Source organism: Accipiter gentilis, chromosome 13, assembly GCF_929443795.1.
Source record: "Accipiter gentilis chromosome 13, bAccGen1.1, whole genome shotgun sequence".
Lineage (NCBI taxonomy): Eukaryota > Metazoa > Chordata > Aves > Accipitriformes > Accipitridae > Astur > Astur gentilis.
In genome coordinates this window covers 6637790-6660476 of record NC_064892.1, presented here as the reverse complement: position 1 = coordinate 6660476, position 22687 = coordinate 6637790, and the positions used below count along the sequence as shown (strand labels likewise).

Sequence of the window (22687 nt, the reverse complement as noted above, 5' to 3'; positions counted from 1 at the left end):
AACAACAAAGAATAGTAAATTAAAAATGCCAAATCTAAAAGAATCATTTAAAAAAACTTACTGATAGAGAGGGATTAATGTCTTGTAATTTTAGCAAGTTGCAATGCAATTGTCTACACTGTAACTAGACAGTCTCCTTTCTGCTCTAAAGGGAGGTTATGAAGCCTCCCTTACTATGAATGGAGAGGGACAGTCACTGGGCACAATTCATCTCAACAGACATTCAAAATCAGTCAGACAAATTATACCCTAGAAGAGGCTATTTTTCTTTATGGACTGTAAGTAGTGCCTCAATCACTCGCTAAGGTATTAATGTCCTAAGTTAATTAAGAAGAATCCCGTCCTTAAGGCCTCATGTCACAACCACAAAAAGGAACCAAGAGGTGAAAAGGAAGAAATAAACGTTACCAGGTTTTCAACTTCAGCACTTTGTCTAACACCCCACTGGAATGTTCCCATGAGGGTGATTGCATAGGATAGTGCCAAACCAACCTGCCCTGCATTCAAAGCTGTAGAACAAAGAAAAAAAGAGAATCAAATAGGTACACTGGTAATTACACAAAATCCTAGTTAACTTCACTTTCATGAGGTTACTTACATGATGGTAGCATCACAGCCAGAATTTTGTTTGGTTACACCGTACTTGCCATCTGTGCAACGAGTAGCTCCAGGCAGAACAGCTACTTGCTGCATTTTTTTGGGTACGTTTTGGAAATTGTCTGTACAATTCAAAAAGATAATTGCCATTCTCCTTGGCCTGGCATTTTATCTAACAACTGAGGTTCAGTCTCAAGACCATACTTACGTAGCTTGTTAGGGTCATCCCTATCTGGCTGAGCATTGTAACTCTTCACTTTTTTCTAAGCAAATTCAATCAGTCCCTAAACCTAAGCAAATAATCATCGCTAAATGATTTCAAAGTTACGAACATTTACATCAACTTTGTATTCTTGTAAGTGATCAGAGAAAATAACAGGACAGAATATTTCTTCCCCTGTTTATATAAGCATTTACTGTGTTCAGTGGGTCTACTCTCCCAAAATAAATGAATTCTGTCTGCCCCAATATTAAGCATGACTGTCCTCTGACTTACTTGAACTTTATCCTTGCACAGCTCTATGGACTTCAAGAGACTACTCCTTATCCAGAGGCAAGGAAAGATTCAGGACTTTTGTTTTGACTTGTTTTTTTGTATTCTAATAACATCAAACCTAGCTCAAAGTTTTCAGTGTTGAGCAGCACAGAGTGTTCAAATTTTAAAACACTCATACATACACAGAACTTTTCCAAAGCAAAAAGAAAAGAAACAAAACCAGCAAATTAGCACTAATTTTCATGTCCAAGATAATTACTTCTTCCTTCATATTTTAGATGACTATCTCATTCTAGTACATCTAACCCAATTACATCCTGGATGATGCATACACTAATGACAGTTCATGAGTGACAGTGAACATAAAATGTATTATTACACGACAATTTTCTTTCTGGAACTGGCCTATCCTGTTGATCCAAGATATTAGAAGAGTATCCCTAGGAATTCTAGCTTGCCTTTTGGCCTATTGTGCCATGCATAGAAAGGAAAAAAGTTGTTAAGAAGCAGCTCTGTGGGTGTTTCAGTATGAAAAAAAATCAAAGCCCTGTAGGCCCAAAAAAGAAAGGCAAAGGTGGGGGAAAAAAAGAAGATTTATTTGTTGTTATTGCTCTGAAAGCCAGAATCTCAAAAGTGAAGACTACAGATCTGCAAGCTTGTTTGTACATTTGGGGATGATGGTAGATGCATGTCTAAGCCCAGAAGATGTCTGAACTGCCTCCAGTATTTGCAGGAAAGCAGATACAGCCCCAATGCCCTAGACTGAGGAAGAGATCACGATCTAGAAAGAAACATTTAACTTAATTACCATCCTTAAACAATTAGAAACAGCAAACTATGAAAAAGAATTAGACATTACTATACATGGTAATTACTGGGTGAACTTTTTCTAACATCTGTACTTACTCTTGGCAAGAAGCAGGGAACCAAAAGCAACCACTATAACAAAAATGGCACAGATGGCATCCAGACGCACAGCAAACCACCTCGACGTCGTCAAAAATAGAAACCAGGCCTCTAAAGTGTATTTTACAAAGACATAAGAACAGCGGATTATTAGAAAACTAAGCTGTATAATTATTATTCATGTTAATATTGTAAGTTGTTAAAAAAACACCCATTGCGATCTTCAAGCGCACGTTTGTATGGACTGATGATGATGATCGGAACACGGTCCAGTTTTCCTGAAATGGTCTAACCTATTTTTCACGCTAACAGCAACCACAATAGCAACCACAGCTAGTATAACATACAGTAATAGCAAGAAAAAGAAAATCAGTCAAGGCCTGAAGCATGGTCCACTTATTTAAAATGGAAGCCTTTTTTTAACTCTAGTGGACTCGGGAGTCTTATACAAAAAGCAGAAGTACAACTACATTTGCTCTAGCTGAACTACAGTCTACAGGCTTTTAGCTAGAACATATCACAACACAACTGACACAGCCAAGTCTTTAGAAGGCAGCTGCAGCTGGTTGAGACCCCAAAAGAACTACTCAATACAGCCAGTGAAGCTACAGAGCTATTCAATTGACTAAACGCACATATCTGCTTTGGGGAAGCTCACAGGTGGACACCTACACTGGGCACTCACATCCAGGTGGCCACAATTTGGTGTTAAATTCCATCCCAGATAGATATGCTACAGTACAAGATACAGGAGACAGCAGGAAAAGACATTGCAATACAGAAGGCAAAGTGTTTGAATTCAGGGCCAAAACCAGAAATCAAATAGCCATAATGAAGTATGGCACTATTTATTGCTTAGGCTGCAGTCAGATGAATGCTTCCAGCTGCTACCAAGTCACAGCAGAAGGTTACCATTCCAACCCTTTCTGCATTGCTTGTCATTACTCCATGCTAAAGATCAGTGCTGTTTCAACTGTTTCAATGTTCCTTAGCTCAGTGCTGGGAAAGATTCAAACCAAAAAAATCCTCCCTCTTGGAAAAAAAAAAAAAAAAAAAAAAAAAAGGGACGAGCTAAGTCTGGGTTTTAAGCCAGATCATTTTGAATAGCCAGATTACAGAGTGATCAAATCAACAGTTCAGCCAACAGAACCCCATGTAACTTCTGGAGGGCAGCAGAGGGAAAGAGCAAAGATGACAAGAAGAGCCAGGTAAGGTCCAGAGCTGGTAACCTCTTAGTCCTATTTACATCAACTCTAACTGCATATGCCTGACCACACATTTAGCAGCTGGTTTCACTAAACAACACATCTGATATGGTCTAATGAACAGTTGTACACCTAGGTACACAGAACGATACATGCAGAAGAGAGCGCTGCATCAAGTCACGAAGCTAGTTCCAGAAATTGAATTTGCCGTGATAATTCGGGTACCTCTCTGAAACCCAGGAGCTGAGTATCTCTGGAAACAGCCTATGGCAGCTTCCTGGTAACGTGAAAGGTCATTTTTGGTGCAATAGTGTACTTGTAAAACCAGGAAATGGGACACTTGAGTTGTAGGTTTTTCAGCTCCAAGGTTTTGCTCCATTGATCTTGCTGTCCAGGAAGGTGCACTCAACTGCCAGCTTGAGATGGGTCACGCTGCAACCTCCCTATGTAACCAGGGTCACTGTGCATGCAGGAAGGAATACGGCAATCATAGGGACTAAAAGACTTGTGATGTAACTTCTGATGACTAACGAGCTTGCTTATAGCGATGTTGCACTGGCAGCAAGGCAACTTAGGTTTGGTCAAACCTCAGCATGCCTTTTAGATTTTTTTTTTTACCTAAAGATTATTTAATATCAAATTCATAGGCACCCCTGAAAGAGGGTCTGAAGCCAGTGTCCTGTTTCCCAGGCTCAGCCCTAAGTAGAGAGGAGGATACCACTCCAGCCAAAAGCATTAAACAAAACCACTGCTGGCTGGGAGAGCCTTCTGTGATGCAGGAAAGAATTTAAAACTCTTTGGGAGACTAAAGAACCCAGGACTCCAACTTTGTGAGCTAGTGTGAAAGGTATCCTCTTCTATCAGGTATTGCTTGTATACATTTAGTATCAAAGAATCACTTAGGGTGGAAGCAACCTCAGGAGATCTCTAGTTCAACCTCCTGTTCCAAGCAGGGTCAGCTCTGAAGTCAGACCATGTTGCTCCATGCTTTATGCAGTTTGAATTCTGAAAATCGACATGGATGGAGCCTGCACAACGTCTCTGGGCAACCCGTTCCTCTGCTTGGCTGTCCTCATGGTGAAAAAGTTTTTCCTTCTACCCAGGTTAAACCTTTCTTGTTACAACTTATATGCATTTTCTTGTTCCTCCCACCATGTACCACTGAAGAGCCTGACTATCTTTTTGGTAACATCCTTGCAGGTAGCGGAAGGCAGCTATTAAATCCTCTGTAAGCCTTCTCTTCTGCGAGTTGAACAAGCCCAGTTTCCTCAGCCTCTCCTCACAGGCAGATCTCTCCTGTTAGTCCCCTGACCATCTCGGCAGCCCCTCCACTGAACTCACTCCAGTTTAACGTTAGAGCGTTTCCTGTATCTGAGGGTCCAAAACTGGATGCAGTATTCCAGATGTGGGCTAACAAGTGCTGCGGGGGATAATCACTTCCCTCCTTCCACTGGTTGTGCTCCTGTTAATACAGCCCAGATGTTGTTGGCCGCCTTTGCTGCCTAGGCACACTGCTGGCTCATATTCCCTCCGAGGACCAAAAACTACACACACACACACAGAGGAAAGACACTAAGATGAAGCGTGTAAGTACACAAAAAAGTGCAACTATAAGCACTGAAGCTTGATCTCAAAAGCAGGTTCCTGAACTGCCCAGATGGGGTGTTACTGACAGTTTCGTTAGAGAGATGCATAAAATTAACTGGAAAATAATGTGTTTATGTTCCTTAGATCTGACCTTAAAATAGAAGAAAATATTTCTTTGAAAGGTCACGGTCCTCCTTGTACAGGTGAAACTTCTATATGTAGTTTATCATCTAAAGGTGTATTTTAATACAAAGCTTAAAAAAACAACTTTGTGTTCCCTCACTATCAGCTACAGTAAAATTGATTTGGTCAAATAACTACTGACTTGAAAATATTAAGAAATTGGGAATCCAAAGCTAGAGGTGCCTCCCTGGAAGATATGTTTCCCCAGTCACAAGTTACTGGGCTCAACATGAAGGTCAGTGTACATGATTCTACAGCCTGTGATAAACTGCACTTCAGAAAAGATCAACTGGTCTGGTCTGAAACCTTATAAGTCTATAAATTACAAAAAAGCCATACAATATACTTGTATATGTTATGACAGAGGAAATTCAAGATCTTACCTAACAAACACAAAATTGCAAACTTGCATTATGCTACATCTTGAAAAACATTGTAATAGAGAGCATTTAATTGACAGAAGGTAAAGAATCACAGCACAAACCTGGATTGTATTACTTATGCTGGGGGAATACTAATATTTTACACCTTCTGGTCATGTTAATACCATATATTAGATTTGAGCCCTGAAAGCTGCTCAAAGTCAAAAAGAAGTGAGATTTATGGAACTTTTCCAAGGTGATTTATATTAACCATGTCTGTCCACTCCCAGCACACTACTTAAATGCTTCACAATATAGCTTGTTTCCTCCCCTCTCTCTCTTTTTAAACATGGAATCCAGAAAAATGTCAAAAATTATTCTTTAACTATTCTTATCAGGCATTAAAATGTTTATCTTAGACATTGTTAAAACATATGTGTGGGTATCTCAAATTACATTACAGCCCAAAGTAAACTCTCAAAATCTAGACAGATAATAACATTTTTGTTCTAATAGAGAAATTTTACCCTAAAGAGACAAATGCACAGCTCCTACTGATTTTAATGTACATTATATACATGTCGCTGAGGGCATAAGATATTTCCCTCCTACAGAGTAAAGTATTTGATTTTTCACATCAATTCATCACAAACCTGAGTGGAGGTCTTGGTGTGCATCAAATAATTTTTGAAATCTTTCCTCTGCTTTCAAAGCCCGAATAGTCCAAAGTCCCTGGAGGGATGACGACAAGTGGGAGAACACTGGACTTCGAGCTACAAAGGGAAATGAGAGTAACTTAGCAATAGCTGAAGGACAACTTTTAATTCTTTTTGTACCACACTAATCTTTAATCCTACTACTTTATATTTAACCATACAAGTTACTGTACTGCATCCTTTTAGAATAAATATGCAGTATCTTTAACGAATGTCCTCTTACTCAATTAGAATCAGTCAGACAACCAGGCAGATTAATTTATACAAAAATGTCTTAGGTTTTTAACAATAGCTGTCACTGAAGAAATTCTTTGAGTTTTATTAATGACATGAGGCACCCATGTTTGTTATTCATAATGCTTAATTTTCATACCATAGTCAAGCTAAAGTCAGGCACAAAAGTCAGATTAGGTCAGAAACTCCATTAGTACGTGCATGCAAGGTCCCAAAGACCAGCAACTTAGCACGTTCTTAACTAGCTTTACTTACAGATAGTTAAACTGACGTACCTAAGGGTTTATCATTGCACAAAGCAGGAGTTAAGCGTGTAATTCACTACTTGAGATCAAGGCAATAAGGAAGTTATTTGCATAGCAAAAGAAAAAAATCTTTGATGGATTGTCTATAAAATACTAGTATTTCACATAATAATAAGCAGGGTTCAAACTAACATTAAATCCCGCCAAACTACATACTTGTGGATTCTAGACGTTTAATATCTCTTGAAGTGTCTAAAAAATATCGTCGAAGGAAAATGAAAAGAATAAATAGTGGAATTAAGGGGATGAGTATCCAAGGAATCACTGCCACAGCCACAGCCACCACACCAAAAATCTGTAGGACAGTCTGCAACACAATAGAAACAAAATAAAACACTCTTTGCCAGAAGAATTTAATTTAGGACAAGTATAAAACTATTTAACACTATTGAAACACTTAAATATTTAAACATAACTACCAAATTTAAGAGCGGATGCACTGTATAAAATATGAGAGACATCTATTTTTAAGCAACTCGAAGAATTTACAGTAATACCTAATTTGACTAATTGTGCAGTTTATGGTTTTCTTCTGTATTACTTGATCTTTAAGAAATGTCTTTACAAAACTGCTTAACAGAACAGTACTGTCTTTGTGGACTATTCTGTGACTGCTGTAACAAAGTAATAGATGGTTAATGAAACAGACAACTAATCTTTAATGGACCCCAACTATCTAGTGAATCAGGGATATGTTTTTTTCAATCCAGGTAAAAAGAAACTGTTGAAAGACTGACTTTCAGTTGACAGTTGGAAGAGCTACTTTCAACAGAGGCCTGTAACTTTTTCCTAAAACCAGCTTTGTCCCATTTAGAAAGAAAACCCAGTATCAGAGAAAGTGAGCTTTCTCTTCCCAATGGGTCACATTGGGAAATGTTACAAATAAGAAGAAATTGTTAAACCCTGCAAGAAGTGTCATAAGAAGCTAGTTTTACCAGGTTTACTTCAGAGTATGAGATGAACAGCTCGGCTAAACCTGAATTTACTCCTAGAAAACTAGACATAATGTGGAATGAAGCTTTGTTGCTTAGGTCAGTGGATCCTGGCCCAACTTTCTGAACTAAGTCTCCCGTTTCCTGCAGACCACTTCACATCAAACTTTCAGTTTGAACACACTATGAAAAGCGTTATCTGCACACAAATTTATTTCAGAGCACCAGCTGGGTGTGTATGTGTGTACGGCTGGAGTCCCGGCATACTGAAGTCAGGGTGTGCCCATCTGCTCCTTAAAAAAAGGGGCGGAGGGGAGGGGGGAAGCCATAACAAAAGAAACCCACCCTGTGCAAAACCCAGACAACTGAAATTCTAGCTTGACACTAAATTCCTGTATTATTTTCATTAAAAAATTCCTTGGAAATGACAATATTTTATAAAAAGTTTCCATTTTATAGACTGTAGAGGAGCCACCTTCATCATCACATATGACGCACAAGTAGATTCCAGATTAATTTTCTGGCTGCCTGATTTTTGGATGCCAAAAATGCATTAGTGACCATTGGGTCCCAAGAATGCATGTCTTACAGCAAAAAGGCCTCCATCCCTTTATCTGTGCTTCAACTTGGAAAAGTTAAGCAACACGTAAGCTGAGGTCAGATACCACAGAGCTACCTGGATTTTCAAACACTTTGAATGGAAATGCCTATGAAACACTATTGCACTTACTCTTAAGTCGTCCCCAGCTCCGCTCTAAAGCCAAAATACAGCACAACCTTTTCCCCTACATCTGTTTTTCTCTTGAGGCTTCTCTGACTTTACCCTAATTTCACCTGACAAACCCCCACACCTTACACATTATGACTGCGTGAGTCAGCACAATTTAGTCTGCAGCTCTAGGTGTGATCTTAGCTCATGATGGAAGACTTATCAGTAGGACAGCCTTGCATGTCATAGATCCTGAAAGCACATTATAGGGTCTTATAAATCTATTAAGGAAAATAGCCATAGGGTAGGTATAGGGTAGGAGCTCTAAGGGAAGCTACGTTACCACTACACTGCTCATCTGTGGGTTAAGGTGTTGATGGCATCATGTCGTTTGACCTTGTAGATACATACAGCAGATTGCAAACATTTTACCTAGATTTCATCACAAGGAGGTAAGGTGGCAGCTAGAGTGCACGGTATTTCACTTGGATCAATTATGCTCATGGTTATGTCAGCAAAAATGCAAAACAAAGCACCCTGACTCCTCACCAGCACTGCCGTCAGCCCTTCTCTACCTTCTACTTCTCTGGCATTTTTTAAAACCCTGTAAGCATATTTCATTTTTATCGTGGGATGAGGAAAAAGGAAATCAAGATTCTTGAACTCCTTCAAATTTTCTCCTGTCTAGATTGCTGTTTTCCCTAGTACTGCTCATTGTCTCTGCCAAGCCTGTCAGCCATCCACACACTAGCTAATTTCTAAAGGCTCCCTCACGTCCATCGTCATTGGCAAATTTGGCCCAATTGGAGACTGAAGTCCATTCCTTCCTTCTGACAACTCACTCCCAAATCTGCTTTATACACTGGCTGCCTTCCCCTTCTCCCTCCATCACCTCCTAGACAGTCACAAAAAGCAGTTTCTGAAGTACTTCTGTCTCCTCACCATCAGCTGCAAACCTGAAGTGTTGAGGAAAGCTGCTTCAAGGAAAAGAATTCCGAGGAAAAGAAATGCTTCTTAGTAAAAAATAAAAAAGCCAAACTGAATTTTTAGTGATGATAATCTACAATATGTTGCAAAGTGCCAGTGGGGGTGGGAGTGGGAGTAGAACTATTAGGATCCAGCTCATGTAAACAAAGCCTTGCTACGGCAAAAATACAGGGAAGGAAAAGATGGTTAGGATGACTAAAGTAAAAATCTGACACCGCCTTTGGAAGGAATTTTAGATGAGCCTGCACCACCTTATCATTATAAAAATTTATGATAGGGTGGATCAGTCATGTGTGTTGTTTTTTTGGAAAACCAAACTTGCATATAAATTAACTCTTAATGAAGTAGTCTGAAAGCCAGACACAACCATTTGCAGACTGTAATCATGTAGTTACTGCGTGAGGTAAGGCAAAGGTTCTAGCTCCCGAGTTTCACAAGAGACAACTAAGCTCTTCAGCTGGAGACTGCGCCAACTTCTAGTAGACTCACTGCGTACAAGCTGGAGGACCCGAGATAATCAGCAGGCTGACGATAACGATAATACGAGTAGGCTGACTGCTCTCCTCTCTGGAGAAAAGCAGCAAGCTAGGTATTCAGTTTGCATAGCAAGAAATTCTCAGGACTGGGTATCTAGACCTTGTCTAGCAGAATCAGCTTACAATTGAAAATTGCATCAAAAGGCTAAGCAGGCAAGATTTCCCTACATAAAAGAAATATGGCCTATAAAACCAGCATCTTTTACTGTACTTAATTTCAGCATTTAAAAGTCTTCTGTAATGACTATGCAGAAAACAATAGCCAAATTAAAAAAAAAGGAAAGCTCATTAATTACATTTTACAGCTATCTGCACAGTATTCAAAACAAGGCCACCCTACACAAAGGACAAGAGAAGCACAGGCTACAGAGACTGAAAAGACCTGGATGGAAAAATTTTATTTGCTTCCAAATTGAGCCCTATTGTCCAATGTCCACCTTCAAATTTACTTCAGTTTCCCCGGTGAAAGAAGAATCTCCCACTCGGAGACTGCATGTACTCTATTCCTAGAGTACAGAAAAGCACGTGCTGTTTCTGTTGGGAGTCATCCTCTAGCTTGCAAGAGTCCCGAGAGACTTCCCTCATGCTTTGGTCAGTCACTCCATTCACTGTGGCTTCCTCAAGAAACCTCCTGTCTTACTGGAGCAAGCATACCCTCCTATAACCCTCTGGGGAAGTGAATGCTCTGATCAGCACATTCACTTGCGAAACGTGCTTTCCCTTCATCTTCTGGTGACCTACATATTCATAATTCTTACAGGTGCTGAGAGTGATATCTTGGAGTTTCTAATCTCAACCGGGTCTTGATCTAGGAAGGACAAGGTATTTTTGTACCACAACCACACAATAGAAAAGCATTTGATGTGAGGTAAAGAAACAATAAGAAAAAAACAAAAATCTGGAAAAACATGGGAATTACAAGCTATAAGCCCTACATATATCACAAGCCATAAGCCTTTCCTTTTGTTGCAGAAACTATAGCATTTATATTATGTTAGAAATCTTACAACAAATTGCAAGCCATTTGAAGTCATTTAATAAACTTGACAGGACAAAAATCAAAAGCAAGATTTAGAGTTCAAGATGTCTCATACGAATGTCTACCCTTCCGTATCAGTTACAACCTGAGCTCAATATTTCATGTTTGGTTTAAGTGCTTGAAGAAGGCACCTGGCTTTCATGTAGAACCCCATTCTGAACCCCTCAGGTCTTCTGGCACTTTGCTCCAGTAGATACTTAAGAGTCCTTTATCTCCTTGTGAACGTACCTATAAAATACCTCTCTGTCTTCTCCCTAGTGAGCTCAACAGAGTCAGATCTTTGAGGTCTTCCATTTTCTTCCGTAATTCAAAAAGTTTTGTGGTTTTTTGGTTTTGTTTTTAAATGGACCTTACAATGTATTTCAGCAACTCTCATAAAATATAAGCATAAGAGCTATCATGCAGTTGTGCGTCTGTGAAAGTTCCTAGTCTGATTTGTGATGCCAAGTCATCCACAGGGGTATGACAGCTATGATACAGGACCTAGTACCATAGGAATCACACCATTCTGGACTTGCAGCTGGTGACCTGGTAGGATCTCTAATGGACGAGTGGGGCCCAAGGAATAGCATCTGAGAATCAGAAACCTGAATGTGGAAGTTTACATGTGACCGACATCATGAAACTCCTGCCCTAGTTTAGAAGTTTAGAAAGTGATTCATCTAACCTTTAAGTGGATACCTAGTGACCCTATGGTTGAATATTTCTCTAGAGTCCACCAACCACATTGACTAGATGCCCTCTGACTACAGCAAAGTAAGCATCTAAAGCCCAACAAGCAGATACCTAAATTTTGATGACTGAATCTGCAGTCAAATCCCACCCAAGAACTACAGTATTCCAGGACCAGTTTATACCAATATTTAAGCAGAAGTCAAACACACCTATCCTGCCCCTGCCCCCAACTCCTGTTCCCTGGACCCCAGTATGCACTCCCAAGGCTTATATTAGCTCATGGACAGTGCCATGAAGCCATACTTATTTCATAATAGCAATGGTACATATCCTGGATTTCAAGTTTCAAACTTAAGTGCATTAACTTAGGACACTCTCAGTCAGGCTGTGCTGTCTGAAGAAAAGCCAGGTCAAGAAACTACAAAACCCCACTCTGTTCGTACTTGCTTGGCATCACCCTTCCTCCTCCTCCTCCCCTCCCCCTGACTAAAATTATTTCCTCATAGGCTCTGCCAAATAACTGCATGCACAATCAATCCCTAATCCAGTTCTGACACCTTCTTTTTCCTCAAACACTTTTTTTTTTTTAACATGCTTTTTCAAACCAGCCTGTTTGGACTGACTGTCCTGCAGCTCTCTCAAAGCACAACTACACAGGCGGCCGGTTACACTGGCACATCAGAGGACAAGCTTGCCTGGGGAGAAGACATTGCAATGAGCAGATCAGAGCGATAAACACTTCACTCAAGCCAGCTGCATCCAGAGCAGCATATTGAACCACACTGCAGATTTTTTGTGTTTTTTCTCCTTTATTACAAAAAAACCAAGAAACATTCGAATAGAAACCCTTTACCTTTGTACCATAATGCCAGTACATAAACAGCTCTACTTCATTTTACTCCAAGTGGCCGAGCTGAGGCATGTAATCTTGTCTTTAAACTACCTTTTTAATAAAATTTATGGGTTTTCTTTCGGAACTGGTTAAAAAAGTACATATGGCTGTTTATACTATTGCTTGCATCAAACTGTCAGGAACAGATTTGTCTTGAGACAAAAAGCAATGAAGACTTGTGAGTACAAGAGAAAAAGTGTTGCACATAACTCCGACATTTAAAAGACATCTCAGACATCATCCTTTTCTGAAGCAACCAGTGACAGCAATCTTTGACAGGAATGACAGCTCTCAGTCAGTGTTAATTCAGCTTTAGGAAAGTGTGCATCCACTAGAAAATTTGGAATATAAAGACAAGAAAACCAATGCACTGAGAGGGGGGAAAAAAGGCACAGCTGGGAAAGAAATGAAAATTTTAATTTCAGATAAACTGAGTGAAAGAAAAAAGAACTAAATACTGCCACCTCAAAAGGCTTCAAAACCAGCAAGCTCATCTGATCTTCTGCGAGACACCCTCTCCTCCTCTGAATCCTGCTATTTGCAATTAGTTGACAAGAGGTTACCTAACTAAATCCATGTCACTGCAAATGGACTGAATACATGTGCCAGATAGACCACAGAAATATATTCAGAATTCCCAATCATATCCTTAATGCTAGTACTTTCTATTTGTTCTTGTCTCTATAAGATAGACTTTCTGGATCATTTTTTTTCCAAGCGAACAAGCATATACTTAGCTCCTCAGGGCAAATGTTTTCTGTGTCACCAACATGCTCATTCATTTGACTTGGCATGCATTCTGCCATTAAGTGAGAAGCCTTAATATTTGCTTGAGATCATGGCAAACTGTCCAATTGTTCTTCAACAAGTGACCTTATAATAAAAATGGTGTTTTCTTTAATACATTGGCACTGCCACCATTCTGTTGTATTTAAACAGCATCCTATCATGAATAATCTCTTACCCTACAACAAGGGCTAGAAATAGGCTTTCTGGGCACCCTGGGCCAAGAGGCTTAACTATCTTATGCAGGTCTCGATCCCAATAGCAGTTCTTAAAAAACACAGTCCGTATGTTATCTGAGACTTCCAGATATTGATACTTTAGAAACAGATGCATAATCAAGCTCTGGACTTTGTGATTCTGCCAGACACTCAAAATACTCATCCTTTAAAATTCTGCATTACATTTCTACATCATATAGAGGTTATTTTCCTTTTTATAATAAATTACCTTCACTCATCTAAGAAGTTAGCTGCCAGGGCCCTTTGGCCACAGTAGTAAGTTACTTCCAGCCAATACAGATTTTCCATGAAAAACCAAACTTTTATCAGAGCCAAAGCTATGGCCTCTACTTATGCATCTCTACATGCAGCTCCTATTCATATCCACTCTACAGGGAAACCAATACTGTCACACAAAAAAGGACAGTGCTAACACCCATTCTTGTAAATGTCTGTGGACAATGTATTTTTCTATTTATAAGCAGTAAAAACTCAAGGAGCACCTTTAATGTGATTTTCTCAAAAGCTTTTCTTCTATTGCACCTTGTACCCACTAGGCACTTCTGCACAAGTGTTCTCAGTAATGTGGGCAGCAAGGCACAAATTTGCAATAAGGATCTATAGAGAAGTGAGAGGTCCTCTTCTCAAAGTTAAAGGGAGTTAGTTATAACTTTATTCTGATCTGCCTATAAAAATGATATAGGAAGTTAATATGTTTTGTTGTTCAGCAGTGCTAGGTTTGTCATCATCTCCTGTAAATGTTCACAGTCCCTGGCTGTATTCTTACACTGTTGTTTTCCCATGAAAAAAAGGCACACACACAAGAACTATTCACAAAAACTATAGTGCTCTTCGTACCATGACAAATATGTTGTATCTTCCTGTGGAACACCTCAGATGCCAAGCAGAACTTTATGTGGTACCTTGAGGAAACAGCATTAATCATGCATACACAAATGCTTTGCTTTCTCAACAGCTCTCGCCAGAACCTGCCTGAAACAATACAGGAAAACGTCTAGCACTACCCAACCCTCCCAGAGTTACCCTTCTTCTCAGGTAGCGGAAAGCATCCCTTGCCATTATTATTACACTAATTTTATATATTAATTAATAAACCAATGTTATTGATAAATTAATGTCATTAATTAGCTAAATTAATTAAATTATTATATTAATTTAGGGGGGTTGTGACTCCAATATCCCCCACCATCACCAAGTGTGGTCACTTTTTTGGCTGTTCCACTTGCTTCAAGATTTCCAGAGCAATGCTTTTTTATCTCTCCTCTGTCACTCTCTGCTGCCAAATAACCAATACTTTTAAAGGAAAATAAAGAATGGCTCGACAGTTTCTGTTCCCCTCCTACCTCTTAGAAGTAATTTCCAAAACTTTTCCCCAGCTATATAAGCCCAAGACAGCCCCACTGAGCACAGACCCTGATGAAATCAAAACATTTGATTCAACAATGGGTACTTTTCTCTTTAGTACTACTACAAATGGTTTATTTCCTACTTTGTTCTTTGCTCCTATCTTTAGCACTTTATCAGCAGCAGCTGATTCACCAAAACTTGTCCTCTGTCTTACCCCACTTACAACCCTTCTAAAAGCAGTTTTTCTTTCAGTGATAATTATTGCTTTCCTTCCATAGAAGGGGCACATATACATAGAACAAAATTAAAAAAAAAAAAATAAAAAAAAAAATCAACAAATATCTCACTGCTTTCAGGCTATTAGATAGCAGGAGGCAGATCTTACAAGCTGATAGAAAATAACGCAAAAAAAATGGACAGTAAAAGGACTGGGAAGACATAGGCCTTTTGACACTCCCAGTACAGAACCGTGAATGCTGAGGTACTAAACAGGGAATGGGCCACAGAAAGCAGCCAGGTTCTCATGCTCTCTCCAAATAGCACCTCCTATTGCTACTGCTGGAGAAAGACTACCGGCCTAGACAGACCACTGCTATGACCCTGCTTGGCATTATTTAGTGTTCTTATGGTCTAGCACATTAACTTACTTGCTAAAATACTGTCTGCTGTTCCCGTGTGGAATTCCTCTAAGCTAATGATGATGCTATCATAACCTTTTCATCCACGCTGCACACATTTTTTCCCAGTTCTTCCAAATGTCTGGCAAACTTTTGCTTACCACAGACGCTGCTGCCCCATACATTGCAGTTTTGCAAACGCTGTCTTTGAGCTATATGGACTTTCCTGCCTCAGGCCACTCATCCCTCATGGCCACAATGCCAGAGCAGCCCCATGCCCTCCCCAAGAATACCTCATTTTCAACTGCATGACCTTTTCTGCTCAGCCAAGTCTAATTGTTTTGCCAGAAGTCAATTCTGGGTCTTTCAGCAACTTTAAAAGCTTTGTGCTACATTTGAACTATGGGCTCTTCTGTTAAAAAGGGTATCAGTTCTTCAGTAACACAGCTCTTCAGCCTTAGAGCAATTACAAGCTTTTAAGCATTTTACTGTTTGTTCTTTTTTTTTCTATTTAAAATACACTATTCATGTATTTATTTTTAGGTAGATTAAAGTACTACTCATATTTCTCTAAGTTTCACAGCAGCCCCTCTGGCCCAGTTAAACGGAAACTATGAAAAATATTAAGGACTACAGCATCAGATATCCTAAGAAATAAAACTACCTTCTGTTCTTTTCTGGTCGCACTCTTTCATAGCAGATATGCAAAAAATGCTTTTTAGCCTGTCTCTGGGTTTTTTCCTAACTTCCCCAGAGCTTTGCCACTCTGATAAGGCTATAAAATGCTACTTTCCTATTCAGAATAAACTCTTGACTCATAGTTCTTCAGTACTACATTCTATTCAGTGATCATTCAGCTACATGAAGCTTAATAGCAGCCTGATGCTTTCAGCAACCTGTATTTTAACTCATCAGCACCAGCCTCTCACCACCACCATCAGGTTTCACCCAGTTCAGCCATTCTCTGCAGGTACAGAACCCATTGGCATCTGAAGAAGTAAAAAGAAACGTCCTTGGCAAAGAACAAATATTATTTGCTGTGGTAAGTGCATGCTCATTTGTAATTTATTACAAATATGCTCCAAGACCATCAGGAAGACTTTCCAGAGGTTTATAAGCACAAACGATCAACAAAGACACACTTGCCAAAGTAAGTAACCGATACCAGGTCTGACCCCCCAAACCAGACTTTCTGTCAGTGAGAAAAATGAAAAAATATTTTTCTCAGTATTAAGTTTAACAGAAGGATGGACAACTGAATTGGGTACCAAAGCTAGCACGTTTTCAGTTTTAGAAAGGAAGATCTAAACCCAGTATTTTAGCATATGAGTGACTTTCATAGTTAGAGAGCTCTGCTTATTTAAACTTTAGACTGATTTTAAAATCCAGTAAGAAAAACAGAAAGAAAAAAGATTTAGGGACATGACTGTGGAAGAAAATGCAATTGCTCAGCATCCTATTCTTCCACAGTGCAGGTATAGCTATTATTGAGCCCTTGAAAGTGCCTTTCTTAACACATAAATTTTTCCTATTTCAAGAGTGCAATCCAAATGAATCTATTTTTTTAAATTATATAAAACTATCCTGTAACATAGATGTAACACAAAGAGACATAAGTTTCCCAAAGACATGTGACATTCAGTTCCCAGCTGAACTTCTTGCTGTATAAAACTGCCCACACTGCAGCCTCTACCTTTTGAAGAACAAACTTGTCTGGAGTTTTCAAACCAGCTGCAGAGTTCACCAGGCAGCCATGGTATCAGCTTCAGCAAGAAAAAAGTTCTTATGTTCTGCATGAGATGCAGACATAACCCTGGCAGCACATTTCTATGAGATGCAGTCTTTTTCTGCTAAAGATAATTCCTTGTCCCACATGTTTGTTTTGGGCATAAATATGCATAGTGATTTAACACACACACACACACACACGCCAGCTATATGGCTTAGTAATTCAAATTACCTCCAAGTTTCTCCTTCCTTCTTGAATCAGAAGTGCAATCTCCAGTCCTTTTGACGAACAGCAAAATCCTAATTTGTTCGTAAGCACACATTGTCCTATCTATAGTATATCAGTAGTTTAAGGCAATCCAGAAGATTTGTACTTATCACCATTTGGAACAGGATTGTTACACTCTATGATTGACAGCAGAATTAAAAAGATTTCTAGCTACTGTGAAGTGTTAGAAATGTTAATGATCTTTAGAAGTCTTAAAAATAATCATCAGTTTGAGCTATAGATGTGAAAGGTTGCAATAATGCTTAAAAGGTCAGGTAAATACCTATGAATAATAATAATAAAAATTCCCACATTGGCACCAAAAGCAAAGATGGACCAAAAAAGAAAAGGAGAAAACTGCAGAACCTAAGTTCACTTACATCAGAGTATTTCTTTGCCCTCTTTCACAGTAAGAAAAGCAAACAAAAAAATGCCTTCCAACAGATATAAAGAGCCTCAGACAAACGGAATATCTCTCTGGAATTTTTACGAATGCCACCTTAACCAAAAGGGGAGACATTTCCAAACCACACAGAACAGGGGCACATCACTGGACTTCCATACAACTATCCTGCTTTCTAGTAGCTGAAAATGTATAGAGAGTAATCTGATAAAACAGAGAAGGCAATCTGGAGAAAAGCTGATTTAAACCTGATTGAGATTTTGTACTTACAGGTTTCAGTCCAACATACCAAAATACTGCAAGCACAACTACATTTTTGTCTTCCTACTACTAAGCCACAACCTGCTCAAAATGTTAGAGAAATGAAGAGGAAGACTGCATCTCACAATGCTCACATGCTCTAGAAAAAGAAATAGAGAAGACAGAATTCCACTAAGTGAAATCTAGCTTTATTTTTCCAAGTACTGTATTTAAAACACCAGCATTCCAATTTCATTGAGAAAATGGAAAGAACAGCCCAGTGACAAAAGCGTTATCTACATTTACTATACAAATGGAGAAGTATAAAAACTAAAAGGAAAATAATTAAGAACAAGAAAAGTGGGAAGGTAGCAAAGGAGACACAAGGAAGGAAAATGACAAAAAGGTAATAAAATAATACTGAGAAATGCGATTTCATCTTCCTTCTCATGTTAGATATGGGGTTACATCTTCAATCTCATTAACACTAAGTAAATACAAACACTAAAATATAAAAAAAGTTACATGATGTTCCCACACAAATTAAGTTCTGTTACTGCAATATCTGTTGCCTTGACACTAATATGTGGAGAATGACAAGCATATCTATTCTTATAAAAATTCTACATACAAATGTAAATAGGAAAAGAAAAAAATAGGGTGAGGGAAAGGATTGGGCTGGATTACATATGACTGCTATAGTAAGAACAGACCATTAGCCTTCCCTAGAAAACTGAGGTCCATGTATAGACAGGAATCTGCCTATTAGCAGTGACTCCAGACTTTACACATTTTATCCTATATGCATACCATCAATCTGAGTAAATACGCAGTCCGTATGATGCAAGACACTCATCCTTACATTCAAAGGAATAGAATGACAGGTACAGAGTAAAGACCAGCAATAGATTTGGCATAGATTATCTCCACTGCTGGTCACCATCAACAAGACTAATTGGCTACTGGGATTTAACAATCAAGGCATTCAAGGACAGAGAAATGAAAGGTCAATAAAGAACTGCATTATTTAGACAAGTGTCTGTGCTAAACTCACAGCACCTGCACGTTGGTCTTAGAGACACAAGTGCAACCCAAGCTTCCTCTTCCTCCTCAACCTCCCACCCCTCTTTTTTTGGGGGGGGCTGGGGTGAATGGGGGGTGTGTGTGGGATGATGATGACCAGGCAGGCAGGATGAACAGCTTTTTGTTTGTTTTTAACAACACAGTGTACAACCCCTTTTTATTTCAAAGAAAATAGCAAAACTGAAAGCACAAATATCAAATGACTATATCAGAAATTAGCTTTTTATCATAACAATCAACTCAACCTTTTCTGAAATTAGAGCTTCAAAAGTAACCAATGAAAAAATATATACCCTTACTATTTTTCTTTAAGTTTTAATTGGTCTTTCATTATGCACTAGCAAGATGCGCTGCAGTATGCATCTTGGGAATGTACAGTTAGAACATCAGTTCCACAGAGAAAAAAGTTCCGTGAGACTTCAGTAGTTAAGTGCCAACAGGCAACTGTTTTTAATTTATTTATTTTTCATTTAAACCTCAGCACAGCTGCAGAATCTTGTGATCTACCCATCAAGCAAAACTACCAGGATTCAGCAGAAGGGAAACCAAAAGGTGTCTCCCAAGATACAAGTCTGCTCTACGTATCAGGCTAAAGAGAATACGCTGACATTTAGCATAGATTCCACCACTACTTATTTTCTCACAACATATTTATGATCATATGCACACATGCCAACACCCAGAAAGAGCTATTCTTTAATGAATAAAAATACCTTTAAAACTCACACATGCATACATACAAAACCTGGCTAAACTGGAAAAACACAACACAACAAACCCCCCCCCCCAGAACCCCACCTCTCACAGAAATCACAAAATAACAACGTCATTGTTAAACTAAAAGATCCTGGAATTCCTTCTACACACTTTCCCTGACATCTTCACACACTAAAATGCAGGGGTCAGTGGTACTGAAACAAGGAACGGCAGTTCCACTCTCGTGCACATACGAAAGCAAGTGACCCAAGCTATTATTCCAGTCTGAGGCACTTTTTGTTCCCAATATCCAGATGCAGCAGCTTTTCTTTCTTTCTTTTTTTCTTTTCTTTTTTTTTTTTTTTTTTTTTTTTTTTTTTAAAGGAATGACTGTGGACACCTCCTTCACATTTTCCTTCAGCATTTTCACTTCATAAAGCTGCAGTCAATGTGTTTTGTGTGTGGTGAGAAGGGAATGGCACATTCAGTGGTGGTCTCAGCCACAGCCTACATTGGTGGCTCAAGTAGTCTCAGGATTAGGTCTTTGTGTGTGATGAAAGGATATGAAAAGTCAGTTATTTAAACTCAGTCAAGCTGTTGATTTTGGGGAGGAAAAAGGTTTTGCAATTCAGTTTTCCTCAATAAATCACTGCCCTTTTCCAAGGGCAGCTGCAGATAGTTCACATGTTCACAGTGTTCTCCAGAAACAAAACAGATCATGATTTTTTTTCCCCTCAATCCAACATAGGGTAAGAAATCAAAATGAAGGGGCCATCACATTGTTACTCAAATTCACTAGAAAATAAAGCAGAAAATCAACTCTGTTAACAGGTAGTAAGATCACCGAAGAATTTAAAGGGCAAGAAACTACAGACAAAAACATCCCTTTAGAATTTATCATAATAATTAACAAACCCAAAAGAAAGTCTGAAATTTACTTCACCATCCTATGTATTCAATCCGTTTATAGATATACTTTTCAACCAGTGGTTTATCTGTTTGGGAACTCATCCTGAGTCACCTGAGACCACAGTTTAAAGATGTTAAGCCTCTGCAGATCTATCTCAAGATTCAAGTACTAAAACCAAGCCTTTGACAAGCTCTCAAAAACATAGCATCCAGAATACTGGCCAGTTACGAATGTGCATAAAATACTACTAAATATATTGGATTCTTAACTCCTAATACTTCCTCATTAAATTGTTTTATTCTACTCCTTGGCTGACCTTTTCCCAAATTACTATAGTGTGTGTGTTTTATTAGTGCTGCATTGAGCTAGACATTGCTATGCATTTTAACATTTTAAACTACAAGCCCCACATCTGCCAGTGAAGTCCACATCAACAGAACCTTCTACTCCCACAGAGCTTACGGCAGGAGGAGGAACAACAGTTGGTTGTAACACTGAGCAAATGAGCTGGTATTTTCAGAGGAGCCTAAGAAATTAGTAACAAAATCCCAGTCATCTTAAATAGCTCCTGACTTCCTTAAGTCCCTTTGTACTTATTTTTAGGATGATAAGGTTTGTACCAACTAAAGAAAGCATTTCTGCTATTATTGCGTTTGGGTAGCTCCTTGAGGCTGCTGTCAGGCCTGCCCTCTGATTAACCTAACAAATGCATAAATAAAGCATATATATCTAAATGAAGTAGACATTTAAATCCTCTTAGAAACTTTTAAAGCGCTGTAATGGCCTTCACAGAAGTAGTCCTTTACCTAAGGAGACTGTAACTTAGCTGGAAAACACCTGCCAAAAATACATAACTCAGGACAGGAAAAAGAAAGCAAGATGCAGAACTGAGGCTAAGGAGGCTAACAGTACTGAGGCAAGTAATTGAAAATATGCAAGCTCACAAACACACTCCCCGTCCCCATCTTCACCAAACAAATTCATTCAGCTTTTTCCCTATCTGAATCAACCTACAAACATGAAGTACTACCTGATTTTACAAACATATTTAGTGCCATATTTAGTAGGAATAACAAGTGTCAAAGTGAACATAGCATTGCTTTTTATTTTATTTTCTGGGAGAGCTGGTATGGAACCTTATGGCCAGTGAAAATCCATTACAGAAGATAAGGCCCAGGCTTGGACTGCAGACTGTAAAGTTTATTTTTTACTTTAATGAGCTTTGAACTGGACTGTAAATGTACAATTAAAGATGTCTCAGCTGAAGGGCCTAACTTAACCTTCGGTTTCATTTCATTTTGTATACTTCACATCTACCGACTGAGTTCTGCTCAACAGCCATGTAGTCAAACGTAGCCATAAATGTGTTGTCACAGAAAAAAGAGACTTATTTTCTATTTATGAATCTTGCAGATACAGCAGTAATTTCTACAAAAAAGATAGTCAACTGCACTAACATGACTTGTCTCATATGCTGTTAAAATTCCTAAGATAAGAGAAAAAAAAGAAAAAGAAAAAAAAGACTGCCTCCTAGTGAGGACTGCCCCTCCTGCCCCCAATCTCTCCAGACACGCTGTGCTATATTTTGGTGCACTTAAAACCAAAGAAAGAAAGAATGCCAAGAAACTTTAAACGCAGTGAGAGGTGCTACTTTGGGAGCTATTGCAGAGCAACAGTTTTGCAAAATCTGGCCAGGTTTTCAGAAGAATACATAAGGTCTGTGATGCTTTTTTGTGCTTGCCACATACCTTTTATTTTTGCTTTAACAAATAAGTGTACAGTAACTATTCACTGTCTTGAAGAGAACTGTTTCTTCTTCTTCATTGACTCAATGGAAGATGTAAAAAAATTCAACTCTTTTAGTTCAAGGAATTAATTTTCATCCAGTAGAGCTGTCTGTACTAATCATGCTCATTAAGACTGTAGTGCAGTGTATAAATCTTATTAGGCACTCTAAAAAGAACATTATCAATTTTTAGCATTGCCTTAAAATCTGTACTCAGTGCAAT

At 38.8% G+C, this 22687-nt stretch overlaps 1 protein-coding gene across 7 annotated transcripts in view; it reads right to left on the bottom strand.

The window, feature by feature from the left end:
- Positions 1-22687, bottom strand: part of ABCC4 (ATP binding cassette subfamily C member 4) — a 152447-nt gene that overhangs the window by 42236 nt on the left and 87524 nt on the right. For 3 of the 7 annotated variants that reach the window (XM_049815799.1, XM_049815801.1, XM_049815804.1), the window contains exons 21-24: positions 6748-6898; positions 5990-6109; positions 2000-2110; positions 409-509 (exon numbers count right to left, since the gene is read on the bottom strand). The exons of 1 other annotated variant lie outside the window; for it this stretch is intronic. In XM_049815799.1, coding sequence (XP_049671756.1) covers positions 409-509; positions 2000-2110; positions 5990-6109; positions 6748-6898 — 483 coding nt within the window. Of the gene's footprint in view, positions 1-408; positions 510-1999; positions 2111-5989; positions 6110-6747; positions 6899-20096; positions 20564-22687 lie in introns of those variants that run through there. 3 more of the 7 variants (XM_049815800.1, XM_049815805.1, XM_049815806.1) reach the window with 3 other exon arrangements.